The sequence below is a fragment of the Alosa pseudoharengus genome, unplaced genomic scaffold, assembly GCF_046254945.1.
Source record: "Alosa pseudoharengus isolate Yale_2024_CS ecotype anadromous, Long Island Sound unplaced genomic scaffold, YU_APseudo_1.1 YU_APseudo_1.1_scf_10, whole genome shotgun sequence".
Taxonomy (NCBI): Eukaryota; Metazoa; Chordata; class Actinopteri; order Clupeiformes; family Clupeidae; genus Alosa; species Alosa pseudoharengus.
The window spans coordinates 14,676,919-14,693,743 of record NW_027468565.1 but is presented as its reverse complement, the minus strand read 5'-3'; the positions used below and the strand labels follow the sequence as shown (position 1 = coordinate 14,693,743).

Sequence of the window (16,825 nt, the reverse complement as noted above, 5' to 3'; positions counted from 1 at the left end):
CTGTTGTTTCTGTGCCTGGCTTTGAGTAGTCCTGTTGTGTCCTGCTGTAAAGCACTTTGTGCTTCTATGCTTGTGCTGCACATGAAATTATTAAATGGAACCAAAAGGACTACAAAAGGACATGATCAATACACACATCTGTCACATGTTTTTTAGCATTCCATTATCCATCAGTAATAGTGGATGGACTCTCCTTCAATTCTAGCTATTTATGTACAATTTGAATGAAATCAACGGGGTTTCAAATGTATGTCCACATTACACAAACAAAGTCACAATTGGAGAGGTAGCTAGTTAATAACCTCATTATGCTTGGATATATAGCTGGTGGCACATGACAGCTGTCAAGAGAAAGCTGAAATTGCATTTGCATTACATGCAAATTGGTTCCATAGGTTGTAAGTACAAATACCATTGCAACAGGATGCTTGTTTAGGTTCCCCATTCTCTGAATTTTGGACTGAGTGCAAATTTAAAAACATATCTCAAAAATAACGCTGGGAGCATTAATATGTCCAATTGAAACATCGGTTTAAATGTCAGTGTCTTCATCTTGTTTCTACAATTCTAGGCTCTCCAGTGAAAGATCATGACCCACATAAAGTGTGTTGAATTCTGTTCCAACACCTGGTTTATACAGTTGATCTACCTTGGGGTTCACTTGGAAGCTGACTTATATCACCTCTCCCTCGCCACCTGGGACCAGTTGTTTTGGTTCATACAAGAGTTTCATTGCTGTGTTCTCACCTGCCTCATGCCAACAAACACCGGGTCAAGAGCTCGGCTGAAATGGCACAGCTGCAGTTCATAGCACTGTAATTCAGAGTGGTGCAACTCAGTGGAGCAGACTGCAGTTCTGTGCAGTGAGTGAGCTTGTTTGTTATTATAGTCTACTACAGTAGCCTATTGACAGCCACAATTGAGCACAATACCTGTTGGTCAGTGTATCAAAAGAGGGTTGGTGCAGAACACTATTTCACATTATATTTTTGGTAATCAATTGATATAAATGAATCTTATTGTTGTCATATAAGCACACACAGCTCATTAGGGTGTGGATGACGTTCCTGTGTATTGTACTGAGTCCCAGTAGTGAATAAAGATGTTTACGATGCTATTCTGTACATAAAAAAACAGTGCAACATTACACCAGAAATGTAGTCAGTCAGTGACTCGTCATGTTCTGTCAATTTTATTATTTGTGACATGAGCATAATAAGGCAAATATACCATGCAGTAATATTGTCATTTGTTGTGATGTGTTCTTTTGTCCTTAACAGGGTATCAGCACCAATAAGGCAGCATTGTATTTAGAGTTTTCAGAATTAACTGTCACTGATCAAATGTAGATGAAAGTCCTTTTTAAGAGCTTTCATTGAAATTACTGAAATCATTTCTTTGGTTTCACTGGTGTGATGCAGGGAGAGCCATGGCATATTGAATTGAATAGATGAATTAAATAGATTAAGGATAGATGATGAGGAAGGAAATTAATTTAGCCAGTAAAGGCTACTTGAACAAAATAATTAAATAAAATATTTTCAGAAAAATTGTGTGTGTGCGCGTGTGTGAGAGAGAGAGTGTGTGTGTGTGTGTGTGTGTGTGTTGGGGGATGATCAGGGGGCTCAGAGTCGGGATCAGTGGAGATGATGTTGCGCAAATGATTATAATTTACGTCAAAGACCTTCTTGCATGTGGTTGTGTCATAGACGTGGTACAATTTGACTTCATCCTCTGCTTTTCATTTTTGCTTGAACGTGCTTTCCCCCCTCCTCCAGACATCACATCCGGGTCACTGGCTAGTTTCTGCGCGTGTGAAGCTGGTCCACCATACCGTGGCGTATTGCAGCCCCGAGTCATCTGCGCAGGCTGCATGTTTCATGGACAGCCTACTATCACTGGTGTCCAGCGGCAGCCTACTGGAACTGAAGGGCCCTGGACTGGTGACAGACCAGACCAGCAACGCTTAGGCGGGCATGAGCGACGGTCCTATGGGCGCATGTTTATAGGCTAGTCATTTTTAGCGATGTCAAAGAGCCTGAAGAAGAAAAATCACTGGACCAACAAAGTCCACGAGACGGTCCTGTCCAGAAGTAAAGAGGGAGAGCTGGGGTTTGATTTGAAAGGGGGCGCGGAGAATGGGCAGTTTCCATTTTTGGGTGAAGTGAAACAAGGTAAGGTGGGCATCCAGAGCGGTAAACTGTCCCAGGACGAGCTTCTTCTGGAGGTCAACGACACGCCGGTGGCCGGGCTCACCCTCAGGGATGTACATGCCGTAATCAAGCACTGCAAAGATCCCGTACGTCTGAAGTGTGTGAGGCAAGGTGAGGTGGCAAAACAGCGTAAACATTACTGCGCCGCCGCTCGGCGGTATGCATGTCTGACCTGACTGTGTAGTCTACTGAGCTGCTGTTGTAGAATACAGAACACAGAAGCTAGCTATCGTTACGGTCACCGCGATTGATGAGATGTTTATGAGGGAGGATGTGTTAGGCAGCTGATACAAATTATGTGAACCAGCACATTCAAGATACATTTCAATGAATATATTTACGAGTAAGGGGCTAGTCTTTGCTGAATCACATTTGCATTTTTGTCAGTGGGTAGGCTACCGTTGGAATAAGCTTTTGGTTGTTGAATTGCAGAGCTCTCATGTCATTACGCACTGGGGGTGTGTTCAACTGGAAGAGATACATGCCTAGTGGAAATGCTGGAGGCGTGCTATCCACATTTGTTGGCTATTTTCATTGATCCAGTAGGCCTACATTGCTTGGCGTCAGGGAATCTTCACATTGGCCATACTGACTAGAGAAATAGTCAAAAACATCATACACGGTCAGAATTGCAATGTTGTTCCATCAACTATAAGGGTAGCTCAGCAGAGATTGAGTACAGATTCAGATAGCGGTGTTCTGATCAAGCTGATGTAGCCTACACCTGGGTCCTGACACCTCACTCTGTAAGATCACAGTACAATTGCTGTAAGCAATCACAGATGGTCAAGACCTACCAGAAGACCTGTGTGTATGTGTGTGTGTGTGTTAGACTGTTTAGTGTCAGCTAAAGGACCCATAGGTCGTGCATGCATGGGCCCTGGCTTGTGTATTGTGAAGTCAATGGAGAAATTGTAGATAGATAGATAGATAGATAAATACTTTATTGATCCCCAAGGGGAAATTCAGGGGGTCTCAGTAGCATACAGACATCACACACAACATGCACTTACAGCAAATGGTAAATATAAGTATAAGTATAAACATATAACCAAACACCACTGTACAATAGAGACAGTAGGAGATAAGAAAAGCTAACAAAACTAAAAATACTATATAAATTAAATGTAAAAGAAACAGTGTGCTTAAGGGTGGTCAAGTATGAGACGCTTGTAATGACAGGGCCTGTAGTTCTGTGTGCAAAGTGAGGTGCTCAAGAGAGTGAGTATCCTGGTGAAGGTGCAAAGTAGTCCAACAGTAGTTCTGTGTGTATGGTAAGGTGCTCAAGAGAGTGAGAGTGAAGGTGCCAAAAAAGTAGTCCAACAGGAGTCCCTTAGTTATGTGTGCATGGTAAGGTGCTCAAGAGAGTAAGTGTCCTGGTGAAGGTGCAAAAAGTAGTCCAACAATAGTCCTTAAGTTAAGTGTGCACGGTAAGGTGCTCGGAGAGTGAGTGTCATGGTGAAGGTGCAACAAGTAGTCCAGCATTAGTCCAACAGTGCAATAATAAGGTCTAGAGACCAGCATAAATAATATGGACAAATAGGAGAGCAAAGTATAATATAATGTAGACAAGGTAATATAAAAAACTATAAAAACTACGTCAGTGCAGAAACAGGTTGAGGTAATAGGGTTACAGCCATTCAGTATTATTGTAGCAGAAGCCATTGATCATGTGTGCTAATATAGCATGAAAAACATGAAAAACAGTGTAGCAGGAAAGCGGTAGTAAAAACATTAGGCTGTGGTAAAACAGTAGTAAAGCAGTAGTGGGTAGTCAGTACTCAAACATGGAGAGGGTGGAGAGGCAGACAGACTAAGCAGAGAAGTCTATCTCTCCTCTTCCCTTTAGTGATGCATTGAACAGTTCAATGGCCCTGGGGACAAATGACTTCCTCAGTCTGTCTGTTGCGCAAGTCAGTGAGCGAAATCTCCAGCTGATCAAGCTCTTTTGCTTTTTAATAGTGCTGTAGAGTGGGTGGCATTCATTGTCCAAGATGTTGATCAGTTTGTTCAGGGTCCTTTTGTCAGATATTGAAGTGATGCACTCCAGTTCAGCTCCCACTACAGAGCCAGCCTTCCTTAACAGCCTGTCAAGGCGCCCAGCATCCTTCTTCTTTGTACTTCCTCCCCAGCATACCACTGCATAGAAGAGGACGCTGGCCACAACAGACTGATAGAACATCCTGAGGAGCTTGCTGCACACATTGAAGGACCGCAGCCTCCTCAGGAATGTACTCTCTGGGCCAGACCGCCTTCAGAGTGAGTTGATATTTGGGGATCAGATTGGAAGGTGACATTGAAACTTTACTGATTTCTTTACAGTCTGATAATTTAGGGAAGGATACAGTTTCATGTCCATAAGAAATTTATATTGGTGTTACATTATCTGTGGAAGTGCGTTCTCTGAAGTCAGCTATTTGAGTATAGGAGAACACTTGGGGTCTTACTTTTGTGGGTGTAACAAGGTCTGTCTATGAGACTCACTATCTTCAAGTAGCTTTACAGTTGTGAGATTGTGTGAGCAGATGTGGTTGCATGAAGACACAGGGGTTTGATGTAAATGAGGTCATTCAGGATTACACGACATTGCACCTCTGTGTTGCAGAAACCACACAAGTAGAACAGGCAGTGATGCTAATATTTACTCATATATTGACATGTCACAGGGTACAATCAAAACAGTGCTGACTTATATCTTGCTGTTTTTGCTCAGTTTCACTGTAGTATCTTGAGTTAGGCTACATAATCCTATTATGAGAGAGGCTAGACCAATGATAACTGTTTTTTTTTTTTAAATATATTTTAAACTAAACGTCTTACTTATATCACCCTAAAGCATCACAATAAAGACTGCCACATCGTAATTCTTCTACAAAGTTGATCATATAATGAATATCAGGTCTTAAGGATGAATTTCAGAAAAAGGTTTGTAGGCACAGTAGTGGTAAAAAGGGGCTTGGTATGGGGGAAGCAGGAGTTGGAAGTATGTCATTTATATCAAACTAGGGCAAAATCCACCAGCAGTTTGATTTCCCCAAATAAGGGATGAATAGCAAACGATGGTGGATGGTAACATATGCAGCGAAAGAGTATCTACAGTAGGACTACATCTCAAGGGACTAACTGGTGAGACTCGCTTGGGATTATTTTTTTTATTTAAGTGAACAATATCTTTTGAACAACATATCTTTTGAACAACATATCTTTTGAACAACAGCATTATACTTGTGTACTGTAAGCTGTCCTCTTACCTTCCTGTGAAAATTGAAAAGGGTCAATTAGGTCATTTTTTGAATGTACAACCTGATTGCTGTTGTCTGTTATACAGTGAGGTGGTACGCATCAGGAGTTAATCTGACTGTGAGTGCTCCTTTTTACATTGATGTTCGTTGGAGGATAGTCTGGGAGCTTTTCCACATCTTCAGTGCACTCCGCTGGAGTGCAAATTTGCCTTTGGATTTTGTGAATGTTTTTTTGTGATCCTGTATGATGCAGTTAGGGATGTAACGATTACCGGTATAATGGTAAACCGCGATAAAAATGTTGACGATAACAATTACCGCTTTCTTTTCAAATATCATGATTATCACGGTTGATTACCGCGGTGTGGAAACAGTGTGTTTAATCCTTCCCAGCTACATCCGAGCCTGCTTTTGAAACACAGTAGGCCTGGTACAATGAAATAAAACTGGTACCCTACTGATTCTGTTGTCTAATTGATGGTTTTAACTACGATTCGGATTAGGCTACCCCTGATTTTATAAAGGCGGAACATTTTCACCACAAAATGTGCACTGTATCATGTAGCCACTCTGCGTCTTTTTATGTTCGCGTCCACATTAAATCCATTCCACTCACGTTGTCAGGAGAATACAGTAGCCTAAAGTTTTATTTAGAACACTTACTTTGGTCTCACTCATTGGATCCAAATAACAGAAATAGCAAACTGCAAGTTATGGTAGGGTAAGTTAAGCTATAAGCACATAGCTTAAACATGAAGAAAAAAGTGAACAGGACACTTTTTGAAACTATTTCAGCTTGTGTAGGCCTATCAGTGCTTTCTGAACATATTGAACACACTTTTAGAAATACAGTGATAATACCGAAAACCGTGATAATTTTGGTCACTATAACCGTGAGGTTAAATTTTCATACCGTTACATCCCTAGATGCAGTAGTGCTGAACACCATCTTTGCTATGATCACTTGATTCATTTTGATTGTTCAAAATCTAAAAGGTAGAAAAAGGTATCATTTGGATAGGTGTATTTAGGAACATGTATCATTTGGATAGGTGTGTTTAGGAACACAAATCATTTGTATTTAGGAGCTCATGACCTGATAACCATAGACTGCTGGGGTTGTCCTACAGTAGTTGCCTATTTCCTGTAGGTTCATACATCATTGTGAATCTGAATGCATGCACACATGGTTATAGCATTGTGTGAAAGCTTGTCCTGTTTATTTTTGAATATTAAAATATAGCGCAAAGTCAGGAACGTTCTGAGCTTGTAATATGTAGACAAAGTTGAAACGTGTTAGGATTTTACCAACTGGAATAACAATTGATATCAAATGTGTCAGTAAATAAGCAGTATGCTGTCCCGTATGTCTAAATGTGAAATAAAAAATTAGCAAGCGCTTTACCTTTGTTTTGAGAGCATATCCACAAGGGAGCATTGACAAAACAGGTTAGATGGAGTCTCTAAGCGTCATAAATAGAACTTTTCTGCTCTACTTAGGAGTCCATCTGTTCTGAGCCTTGTACAGGCTTTGAAGTTTATCTCCCATGAAGGTAGTCTGCTCTGTGGAGACTCTGTGAACAGTGATTTGGCCATTGAGGGTTACAAATCTTAGTATTAATTATGATCTCATTAAAGCACAGAGGGAGTGACACATCTAGACACCTTGTCACGTTCTAGAGGCGTATTAGGCCATTCATTGTGAGTGTCTAAAAAACATTATTTCTTTAGATGTAATAAAGTAAATCATTTTTTGGGAGTGTGTGTATTTGTGCACAATATTATAGAAGTCTTATACAAAATTCATGGTCATATTTTGAGTTAATGGTTTTAGTCTGGGTGGGATTTAATTATAAATTGTGCTACTGAAAACTGGCCCGCATCTTTTTTAACTACATTATCTCTTCTCAGCCATTAATCCCATATTATTTTTGTTAAAGGAGAGCCTTGAAACACTGGTTTACTAACTAAGTCATCAAAGCATAAATATGTTTAAGCACATCTATATTTAGCTGTTTATCTGAAATGGTGATATTTAAGCCCATATCTCACCCTTCATCACTTACAGGATGATATCACTTACAAAAAAGGTTCATTTGGATATGATTTTGCCATTGTATTTGCAATGTGTGTGTATTTTTCAGATATTCATTGATACAGCATAAAATCTGTAATTAAGTGTGCTTGTTTTGTAAGATCTGACAACATTTGGGACACAGGGCCCTATTGTGACAGTCTAAAGCTCATGGTCACTAGTCAAAAGCTTATTCAAATTTAGTAGGATGTCCAGTCCATATTGGGAGTGTTTTCGTTATCAAACGTCGGGCGGATGGCGCAACAAGGCGTTCCTAGGTTTCTTAATCAGTCATGGGTGTTTTGGGCATAACATCATTTAAACCAGGGATTCCCAAACTGTGGTACGCGTACCCCCGGTGGTACGCGAGCTGCTTCTAGGGGGTACGCGAGATGCAAAGGGCTATGGCGGACAGGTGTAAAATGAAAAATTTAAATCTTTTGTAATTAATTCATGAATAAATACATAATTTCGAATCAGGTCGTAATGATACGGAAACATGAAATTAAAGGATATAATTTATAAACTCTGTATGTGTTCATCAAAAAAAGGGCAGCTTATTATGACGCCTGGAATAGCTAATAGAATGCGTTACTTTTGAATGCGTTGGATGGTCCGTGGATCCGTGGGGGGAAAGTTTCGCGGATAAAACATTTTTTTGAAAACAACAAAAACAGAAAGGAGGGAAGGAGCAAAGCTAGGAGTTATTTCAGATGGGCAAGAAAGGTAACATTAAGCTAGGCTTTACATTTAACAAACTAAAGGTAGCCTACGTTTAGCCTTTCTAGGCTGTTGTCCAAACGAATACATCCTTGTCAGGCGTTGTTGTAGGCCTATTATAAGATATTGTATGTGGATGTAGTTAGGCTACTATGCAGGCTACTTTTCATAATTTTTTAACTGACCAAATGCACGCACCTAAAACCGGGAAACGGACAAATATTGTTAACGCGGGGGGGGGGGGGGGGGGGGTACGTGTGTTTATGTGTCGGATGGTGGGGGTACGCGAGCCGAGTCGGAATGTAGGCGGTGGTACGCGGAGGGAAAAGTTTGGGAACCAGTGATTTAAACCAATGAGAATGACATCTGTCATTTCCTTTAACAGCGCGAAGTGTGACGTCAAAAAATGCATCGGTATTTTTACAGTCAGCGGTGCATTTGAAGGAGTCTGCTTGCGAGACTGTATGGAACAGTCATTCCACTAAACCATGCTTTACTAAAACCTAGCATAGAATAGCCTTCAGGCATTTGCACTCATCTATTATTTGAACTCATTGGCAAAGTGAAAATAACTTCACTGTGGTGTCAGTCAAAGACAAAACAGTTATACACAGTAAGTTACTTTCACTATTGACTGACAATGGGTTACCATCGAAAACATAGGCTGGAAAAAGCAACACTTACCCTAATATTGTTCAAATGACTGAATAAAACAATGTTTATCCTGCAGAGGAGTTGCTTATATCTCGTGACAGTGCGCCTTCAGCTGTGTTCCATACATGTCTCTCGCCTCTCCCCTAATCACTCAGGGTCCCCGCGGATCCTTAAAAAGTCTTAAATACAACTTTCGGTTTTTAAGGCCTAAAAAAGTCTTACATTTTCTGGAATGTCTTGAATTTTCAAAAGGGAGGTATTACATTTTTGTATGGGACCATGAGAGAGTGAAATGTGTCCATCTGGTTTAGTGTATTTTTTTAACCGCAATTTTCTAAGTGACCAGTGTACCTTTTGGGAAGCATTTGTTCTGAGCGGGTGTCATCTGCATTCCGTAGATCAAGAACTAGAAGGCTACTGGAGGAAGTGTAGTGGTTGCAGAGTGAAGATGTTTTTCACAGGTGTCGTTAAAGGTGTGAAATCGGTAAGAAAAAATATGCCTATCATTCTCGTGTAGCATAGGCCTGAGAGATACGCAGGTAGCCTATGCGCTAGGGTGGTCCTTATTTTTAAAGTCTCCAATTGTCATGCTCTTAACCCTTCAAATTGTTCCTTTATATAAGAAAATACAGAATGCCAATTTTTATGGCAATAACATAATATGGTAGCTCAATAGCTTTAAACTTTGAGATGATTTTATGTTTGATGATTTTCATAAAAACAGATCATTTGAATTGGTGTTGTAACTGGCTAGTAAAATACCAAAACAATCTCCATAAAAGCATCTAATGCACCATATATTCCTAAATATGTATTTTGGATACATATTTTAGATACATATCTCGGTTTACTTATTGTAGAAACTAAATCCAAATTAATCCATCCATGACCGGTTTAGCAGATTTACCTTTCCTGGTGGAATCAATACATATTTCTATTGATGATCACCTTGGTTATTGTTTAGGTTTAGAGCACATTTTTTGGTCTTCATTCAAACAATTGTATCCACGGAACCCCAAATATGTGCCACAAAACTGTATAAGGAAAAGGCACCTTCACCATTCCTTGCTCACCTTTGCTTGCAGTTGTGTTGTGTACCAAGAGCAAAATCATGGCAAAAACAAGAAGTGAATTTATTTGATTGGTTCCACCATACCAGAATTAGTTGGATCAAATCTGCCATCTATTAGAATAGAAGATCACTGACGGATCTATCCAGACTGCAAAAAGTCAACACTGGCTGCTGAGCATCAGAAATGAGGGATTGTTGAAAACTTTGTGCTTTTTTCGAGATTGTTGTCATGTCAGTGTTGCTCTGATTTCAATAAAATGTGGTTCATTTGCAGCAACTTTTAATATTACTTGCATATCACAATAACGCAGCACAGCTTAATATATAGTCAGGGGGCCTATGTGGTTTCTGTGGGTTTGAAATGTTAATTTTTGGAGAGTGGTTGGACTGTCTTTAGAGGTCATTGAACAAGGAGAAAAATGATGTCTCCATTTCTTTTATCTGTTTCAACCCCATTTTTCTGAAATTGTATATTTCACTGTAATTTAACACCATACATTTCGCCTAAATCACTGGCTATGTTGAATAAAGTTCACAAAACAGTTATTTTCAACAGTATGATTGTATGTCAGTATTATGAAAATGACCAAATACACATACTCCATTGCTGAAAGATAGCGAAAACATAACAGAATCACAGATGAGACCTCAAACAACATTTAATTAATTTACATATACACAACATATTAAATCTCACCTCCACAATTTCCTCATCAAAATCTACAACTAGTCTACTAGACCCTATTCGTACTCACCTTCTAAAGACTGCTCTCCCCTTCCTGGATAATGTTTTGCTCTATAATAATTCAATGCTATCAGGGCATGTACCACAGTCGTTTAAGACATCTGTTATTAAGCCCTCCCTCAAAAAACTAGCCTTGTATCAATACTGGTCCTCCTGGACCTCAGCGCTGCCTTTGACACCATATACCATGACATACTACTTAGGCTTGAAAATTTGATAGGCATCAAAGACTCAGCACTTGCTTGGTTTAGATCATACCTTCCTAACTGTCAACAATTTGTACAGGTCCATAATAAACCATCTACCCAGACTATGATAAAATATGGAGTGCTTCAAGGCTCAGTATACTGGGGCCCCTGTTGTTTTTATTATTCTTATGCAGATGATACACAACTATACCTCTCCATAAAATGAACTGATGAATTAACCCCATTAGCCAAACTTGGCACATGTATAAAATATATAAAGACATGGATGACGAATAATTTCCTGCTTTTGAACTCAGATAAAACAAAAGTCATGGTTTTAGGTTCTAAAAAGATGAGGGATATTCTATCCACATCACAGGCTACATATAGTGATCTTCCACTGACCTCATCCACAAGTGTTAAAAACCTAGGAGTTATAATTGACCAGGACCTAGCACTAAATAATCACATAAAACAGATCACTAAAACTTCATTTTACCATTCAAGGAACATTTTAAAGAAAAGGAAGTCCTTATCCTTACCAGATGCCGAGAAATTAATTCATGCTTTTGTCACCTCAAGGATAGACTATTGCATACGCTGGCTGTAGTAATACCTGTCTAAAGAGCTTACAGCTTATACAAAATGCAGCTGCTCACACACACACAAATTATGAACATACTTCCCCCATCCTAGCATCTTTACACTGGCTACCTGTTAAAAGTAATTGACTTCAAAATATTACTTATATCTCTTGGTTGGTTGCCTGCATTGAAAGAGGACACCTCATGAAGACGCTCTTTTGTCTGCTTCTGACAGAAGAAGCACTTATCTAGATGGACTTGATACAGTTGCAGGTGTTGCTGCAGGTTCAGAAGATGGTCTACCACGTCTTTTCTGAAGACACTGAGTCCTGCCTGCTTCACATGATTTCTAGTAGCGAATCTTAGCATACTGCAGATGCTCACTGTTACAGGTGGATTTGTAGCAGTTCCTGTGCCAAACTGCTTTGTTCTGTTGTAAAATAACTGCACTGTAACATTGTAATCGTTGGCTGATCTGTGATCACCATCTCCACACTCTCTCATGGACAAAAACAAGAAATTTGGCATATGTCTCTAGTGATGGGTCATTCACCAGTCCACACATATCTGCCACTGGATACATAGCCCAAAATCTGTTTATTTTGCTGTAGAGAATATGTGTGTGTCATCACCTGACTAACAGAAAGACACACCTCAGAATATAACCTAACTAAACTGTGCCATCATGAACTATGAAAATGTGCTTGCTCAAATGTAGAAGGCTAGAAGGTCACTAACATCACCAACCATGAAGAACAGAGCACTACGTGCTTCAGGTTATTCGATATTCTAAATTCTATAACTGCCAGCTATCAACAGCCAACTATCACTGCTAGTGTCTATCTTTCTGTCTCTTACACACACACACACTCACCTGTCTGTTTGTCTATCTGATCCTTTTACCCTTTCTTTTCTTCACACTTACATAGGCTACGGAAGGCCTTACAGACTTCAGCTGTTACTAGCTATGTAAAAGTCTATTAAACTTGATTTAACAGAGATCTCTGCTCAGAGATCTTTGTGCTCTAAATGGGTGTAGACAAGAACTGGCAGAGCAGGCTAGACCTACACTCAAGCACAATAGGCATGAATTGATAGTATTGATATTGAAATATTATTTTTTTAAGCAGACAATTTTGAGCATTTTAGGCACCATTTCTTGTTAAAGAGATCAATCATCAGCCTAAAAATGTTTTATAATGTTGTATTGTTTATGTGGTCCACTTTTGCACACTACCTCGAAGAATATCTTTGCTTTTTGGCACCAACCCCTACGCTATAATACCAGCAATGTGAGGTTTGTGGACAAAATACCAAATTTGACCTTTTCTGAATTTGACCTTTGATTTGGGTCCTTCAAAAGCTTAAAAAAAATGGAGACATGTTTTTTTTTACTCTTAAGAACCCCTACAACAAAGATATAATACTCTCCGAAAATTAACATGCAAATCCCACAAGCCCCCAAATTAGACACATAGGCCCCCTAGGCAATCTTCCACATGATTGAGCTACCTCTAAATATATATTTTTTTGTCAAAATGTTTGCATATTTCTAATTTTGAAGTTAAAAGGAACAGTTTAAGAGGTTAAGACACTAACATTTTGCAAAAAAAAAAAAAATTGGACTTGATAAGGACCACCCTACTATACGCGAGCGGTAGAGTGAGCGGGAGAAAGAGTTGGTAAGCCAGTTAGCAATATAGGGTGGCCATACGTCCTGATTTATGCCGGACGGTCCTTTTTGGAGTTGCGCCGGGATTTTTAGAATCTTTGCTCGGAAAGAATACTAGTGGTAACAAATGGTTCATAGAGTGTTGATGAGTGTACATATTGTGAAGGTGGATAATACAGTGTGATTTTTCAATGTTAAAAGTTGCAATTGGTGAATAAACTCTTTTGAGAGGTGGATATACTCTAATAAGAAGTGGATAAACTCTATTTCAGAAATTTTAGAGGTGGATAAACTGAGTTTACTTGCGTTTAGCCTCCAACACATCCCCGAACCTAAGGGATTGTCATTTTCATTAAAGTGTGCATTACGCCTTTGGTCGGAAAGCTTAGGCTTGAGGATGCTCTGGTGTTGAATATGTTGACTGGAAGTTGTTAAGTATTTTTTGCCCCAATTAGCTTATTGGTTGATCTGGGGGTGTGTGATTGTGACAATAATAAGCAGAGAATGGCATTGACCATTTTCTTTATCTCCTGTTGCTACTGTATGTCAGTTTTCCAGTCCAGGCCTGTTAGGAGAAATCAGATTTCACCTGCTCAATGTGAGGCACTCAGCGGCAGCTCAACCTAAGCAGGGTTGTAGTGATCAAATAAGAGGTGTAAACTATCAATTCTGTGGTCACGGTAAGGTAGCGGATTTTTAAAAAAGGCATTCAGAACATGTAAGATGTTTTGCTGTGCTGCATATGGGACAATAGATGCACGTAGTAAATTATATAAAGTAGGCCTATTAAAATATTTAAATAGCTTAGTCTACCATTGAAAAAAATATTGAAGGGAATCCAGTCCAGTACACATGTCTTTGGCAAGTAGCCTAGGCTTCTACAGACACAGGTGAAGAACAGTCAGCCTCAGCCAGTAGCACAACCAGATATGTACAGCCAGCTTCAAAAGAAGCAGCCCAGACCCTAAAATACTATATTTGGTAACTTCTGTAGACATCCAAAATGGGGTGGGTGTTTAGTTAGTGGGAAAAAAACTATTGCATAAAACTGTTTTTTAAGTTGTCGTATTTATCTTTTTCCCCATGGTATAGTCTTAATTTTTCCATTTAAATGCCTTGAAAAGGTCTTAAAAGTCTTTAAATTTGCACTTGAAAAATGATACCCTGAATCACTTTTAACCGTCATTACCAATTTGCAAATGATGGTGAATAACTACTCATCATGAGATGTATTTCGTAATATCTTTATTCTATATGTTTCCCATTATAATCGTGTAATTTGTAATGTGTTGCATGGACGTGCGCTGGTGCGCGTTCATGGATGATAGAAGGATGGTGCGTTGTGCACCCGCCCATATGACTGCGCTCTTAAAATAACATATAAACAACTCGCCTTAGACTTCTGACCAGGTTTCTCTTGGTCAGTGGCGTAATGCCTTTTAGGTAGTGTACAATAGCGATTTTTAGACAATGCTAGGCCACTCCCTAGGTTGTTAATTACCACACCCCTGGGCGCCGGGTGGAAAACGAGTTTTACGCCATGCGCCAGGGTGCAAAATAGGGGCCACAGTGTGATCTCCCATGAGTTCTATAGCTAAGCAGTAAACAATGCACAGCAGCTCCATCAGTGTTGTGCCAGGCTCCCATTAGTTGTGTTGTGTTTGCTTTTCCAGAGAGGGGCCGAAGATTAGCTAAAGTCACTTAAATGGACATGTTTTCTGCACAAACTAAGATTAACAATAAATTAAGTCATCAGGTTAAACAGAGCATTCTGCGTGCCAAATTGCACCCATTCATGCACACCTGTATGTACACACAAAAAATAAGGTAAAATACAGCAAAGACAATTATGAATGCACCAAAATATGTATCTCTGTTATACTGTAGTTGGCACATTTTGTAAATGAGAACTGTATCTATGTCATATTTGGCACATTTTGTAGCCGATGCACAATGAAGGCCCTCCAGAGAACGTAGATGCTGAGGGTGACTTAAGGTGAGCATCTGCCCTTGTCCGCTAGTTTTATACTACAGTCTGTTTTGTCAAGAACAACATCTGTTCAGCAAATCTCTACACAGTGTAGAAGACGTATCCTCCTGAAACAGTGCAGCATTTTCAGGCATGACTGCCTCTCAAGTCAACAAAACCCCTTGCTATTGCTATTAACCCCAGTGGACAGGCTAGGAAAAAATAATGAGGTGTCAGTCTTCACAAGCTTGGATAAAGAAAGAGTGCTATTTAAAATGGAGGTCACTGTTAGCTACTACATAGAATAGATTAACAAGTCAGCAATAAAGTCATAATAGAGGAAAACAACAGAGATCTGACAGCACTGCAGTTCAGAAAACTCACAAAGGTTCAAAGTGGCATCGAATAACACTGTCTACTGCAATGCGTTCAGGAATTTAATTTGATAAACGTAACCTGCTAAAGGTTTTAGAACCTTTAAATGAGTAGCTATAATTAAAGTTAACACTAACTGGCATCTGGAATGACCCTGAACTAATGCTATCATTGTAATGTTCAACTATGTAGTTTACTGTACTATTCAAGACTACAAGACTTCAAGATGTGACTATAACATTCTCAGGATGAGATATGTGAAAATACAAAAGCTTTCTCTTCCAACTATTATTTAACATCAGAACAATGGCATGGAAAGCAGAAATTTCACCCACAACATTTGAAGTTCAACCTTTCCACACTAAGGTCTGTTATAAATATGGTCCTTCAAACAAATATTTGGCATTTAAACTGAGATGTTTGAGTTAAGTAACTAACTAAATGACAGCGTTACATTGATTCTTGTTCAAGTATGCTGATATTCTGAGCTCAAAAGCCTGTCAAAATACACCCCTCATTTCTGTGCTGCCGAAGCAACATGCTCGTTGGTTGGATTGGTTAATGGCTAGGTCTGAACCATTCTGCTTCTCATTTGCCTGGACTGGATGAAAGACTATTTAAAGTAAGACACAACAGCTTAAGTAAATATGAGAAATGGAATTCAGGTTCAACATCGTATTTCCCTAGTAGTATTAATAGTATTATTACATTTTCATCAGATAAAAAACGTGACCTCAAAAATGAATTTCTTCTCTGGGATTGCTTTCGTCATATGTGATTTCTGTGATGTCCCTTTTGTCTGTGGAAGACATTTGGCATGACAAAGCTGTCTCTCTCTGTCTTTCTCATTCTCTCTCTCTCCTTCTCACACACACACATACATACATAAAGAGAGAGAGGGAGAGAAAGCGACAGTTTACATAGAATTGCTCTCAGTAGTTGCTGGCCTAGCAGACAGAGGGAGCTATAGGATGCATAATGAGCGCAGGGATATGATGAACCAATGAGAAAGCAGGCTTTGATGTGATAGGCTCTCCCCAAGCAGAATGAGCTCTGCTCTGCTCGCCCATATCCATCGACAGCTCTCTTGTCTGCCCTGTTTCCTCAGTCTCTCTCATCTGGATTTGCCATTCTGTTATTTGGATCTGTTGGTTTGCAGAAGATAACATCTATACCAAACGTTGAAATACCCATAAAAAATTGGGTAACCCTGGCAGCTTTGAGTTAGATCAGTCCTCCGTCGTAGAGAGGAAGGCAAACGGAGCGTTCTGAGCCATGAACCACCAGGAGAACTGTGCGCTGCTCTGAATCAGTGGA

The 16,825-nt window shown here is 39.6% G+C and overlaps 1 protein-coding gene across 3 annotated transcripts in view; it reads left to right on the top strand.

Moving 5' to 3' along the window:
* Positions 1–1,824: 1,824 nt before the first annotated feature.
* magi2b (membrane associated guanylate kinase, WW and PDZ domain containing 2b) overlaps positions 1,825–16,825 on the top strand; it is a 61,994-nt gene continuing 46,993 nt past the window's right edge. For all 3 annotated transcript variants that reach the window (XM_076264747.1, XM_076264746.1, XM_076264745.1), the window contains exon 1: positions 1,825–2,324. In XM_076264747.1, the coding sequence (XP_076120862.1) occupies positions 2,027–2,324 (298 nt within the window). In that variant the 5' untranslated portion in view covers positions 1,825–2,026. The remainder of the gene's footprint in view (positions 2,325–16,825) is intronic.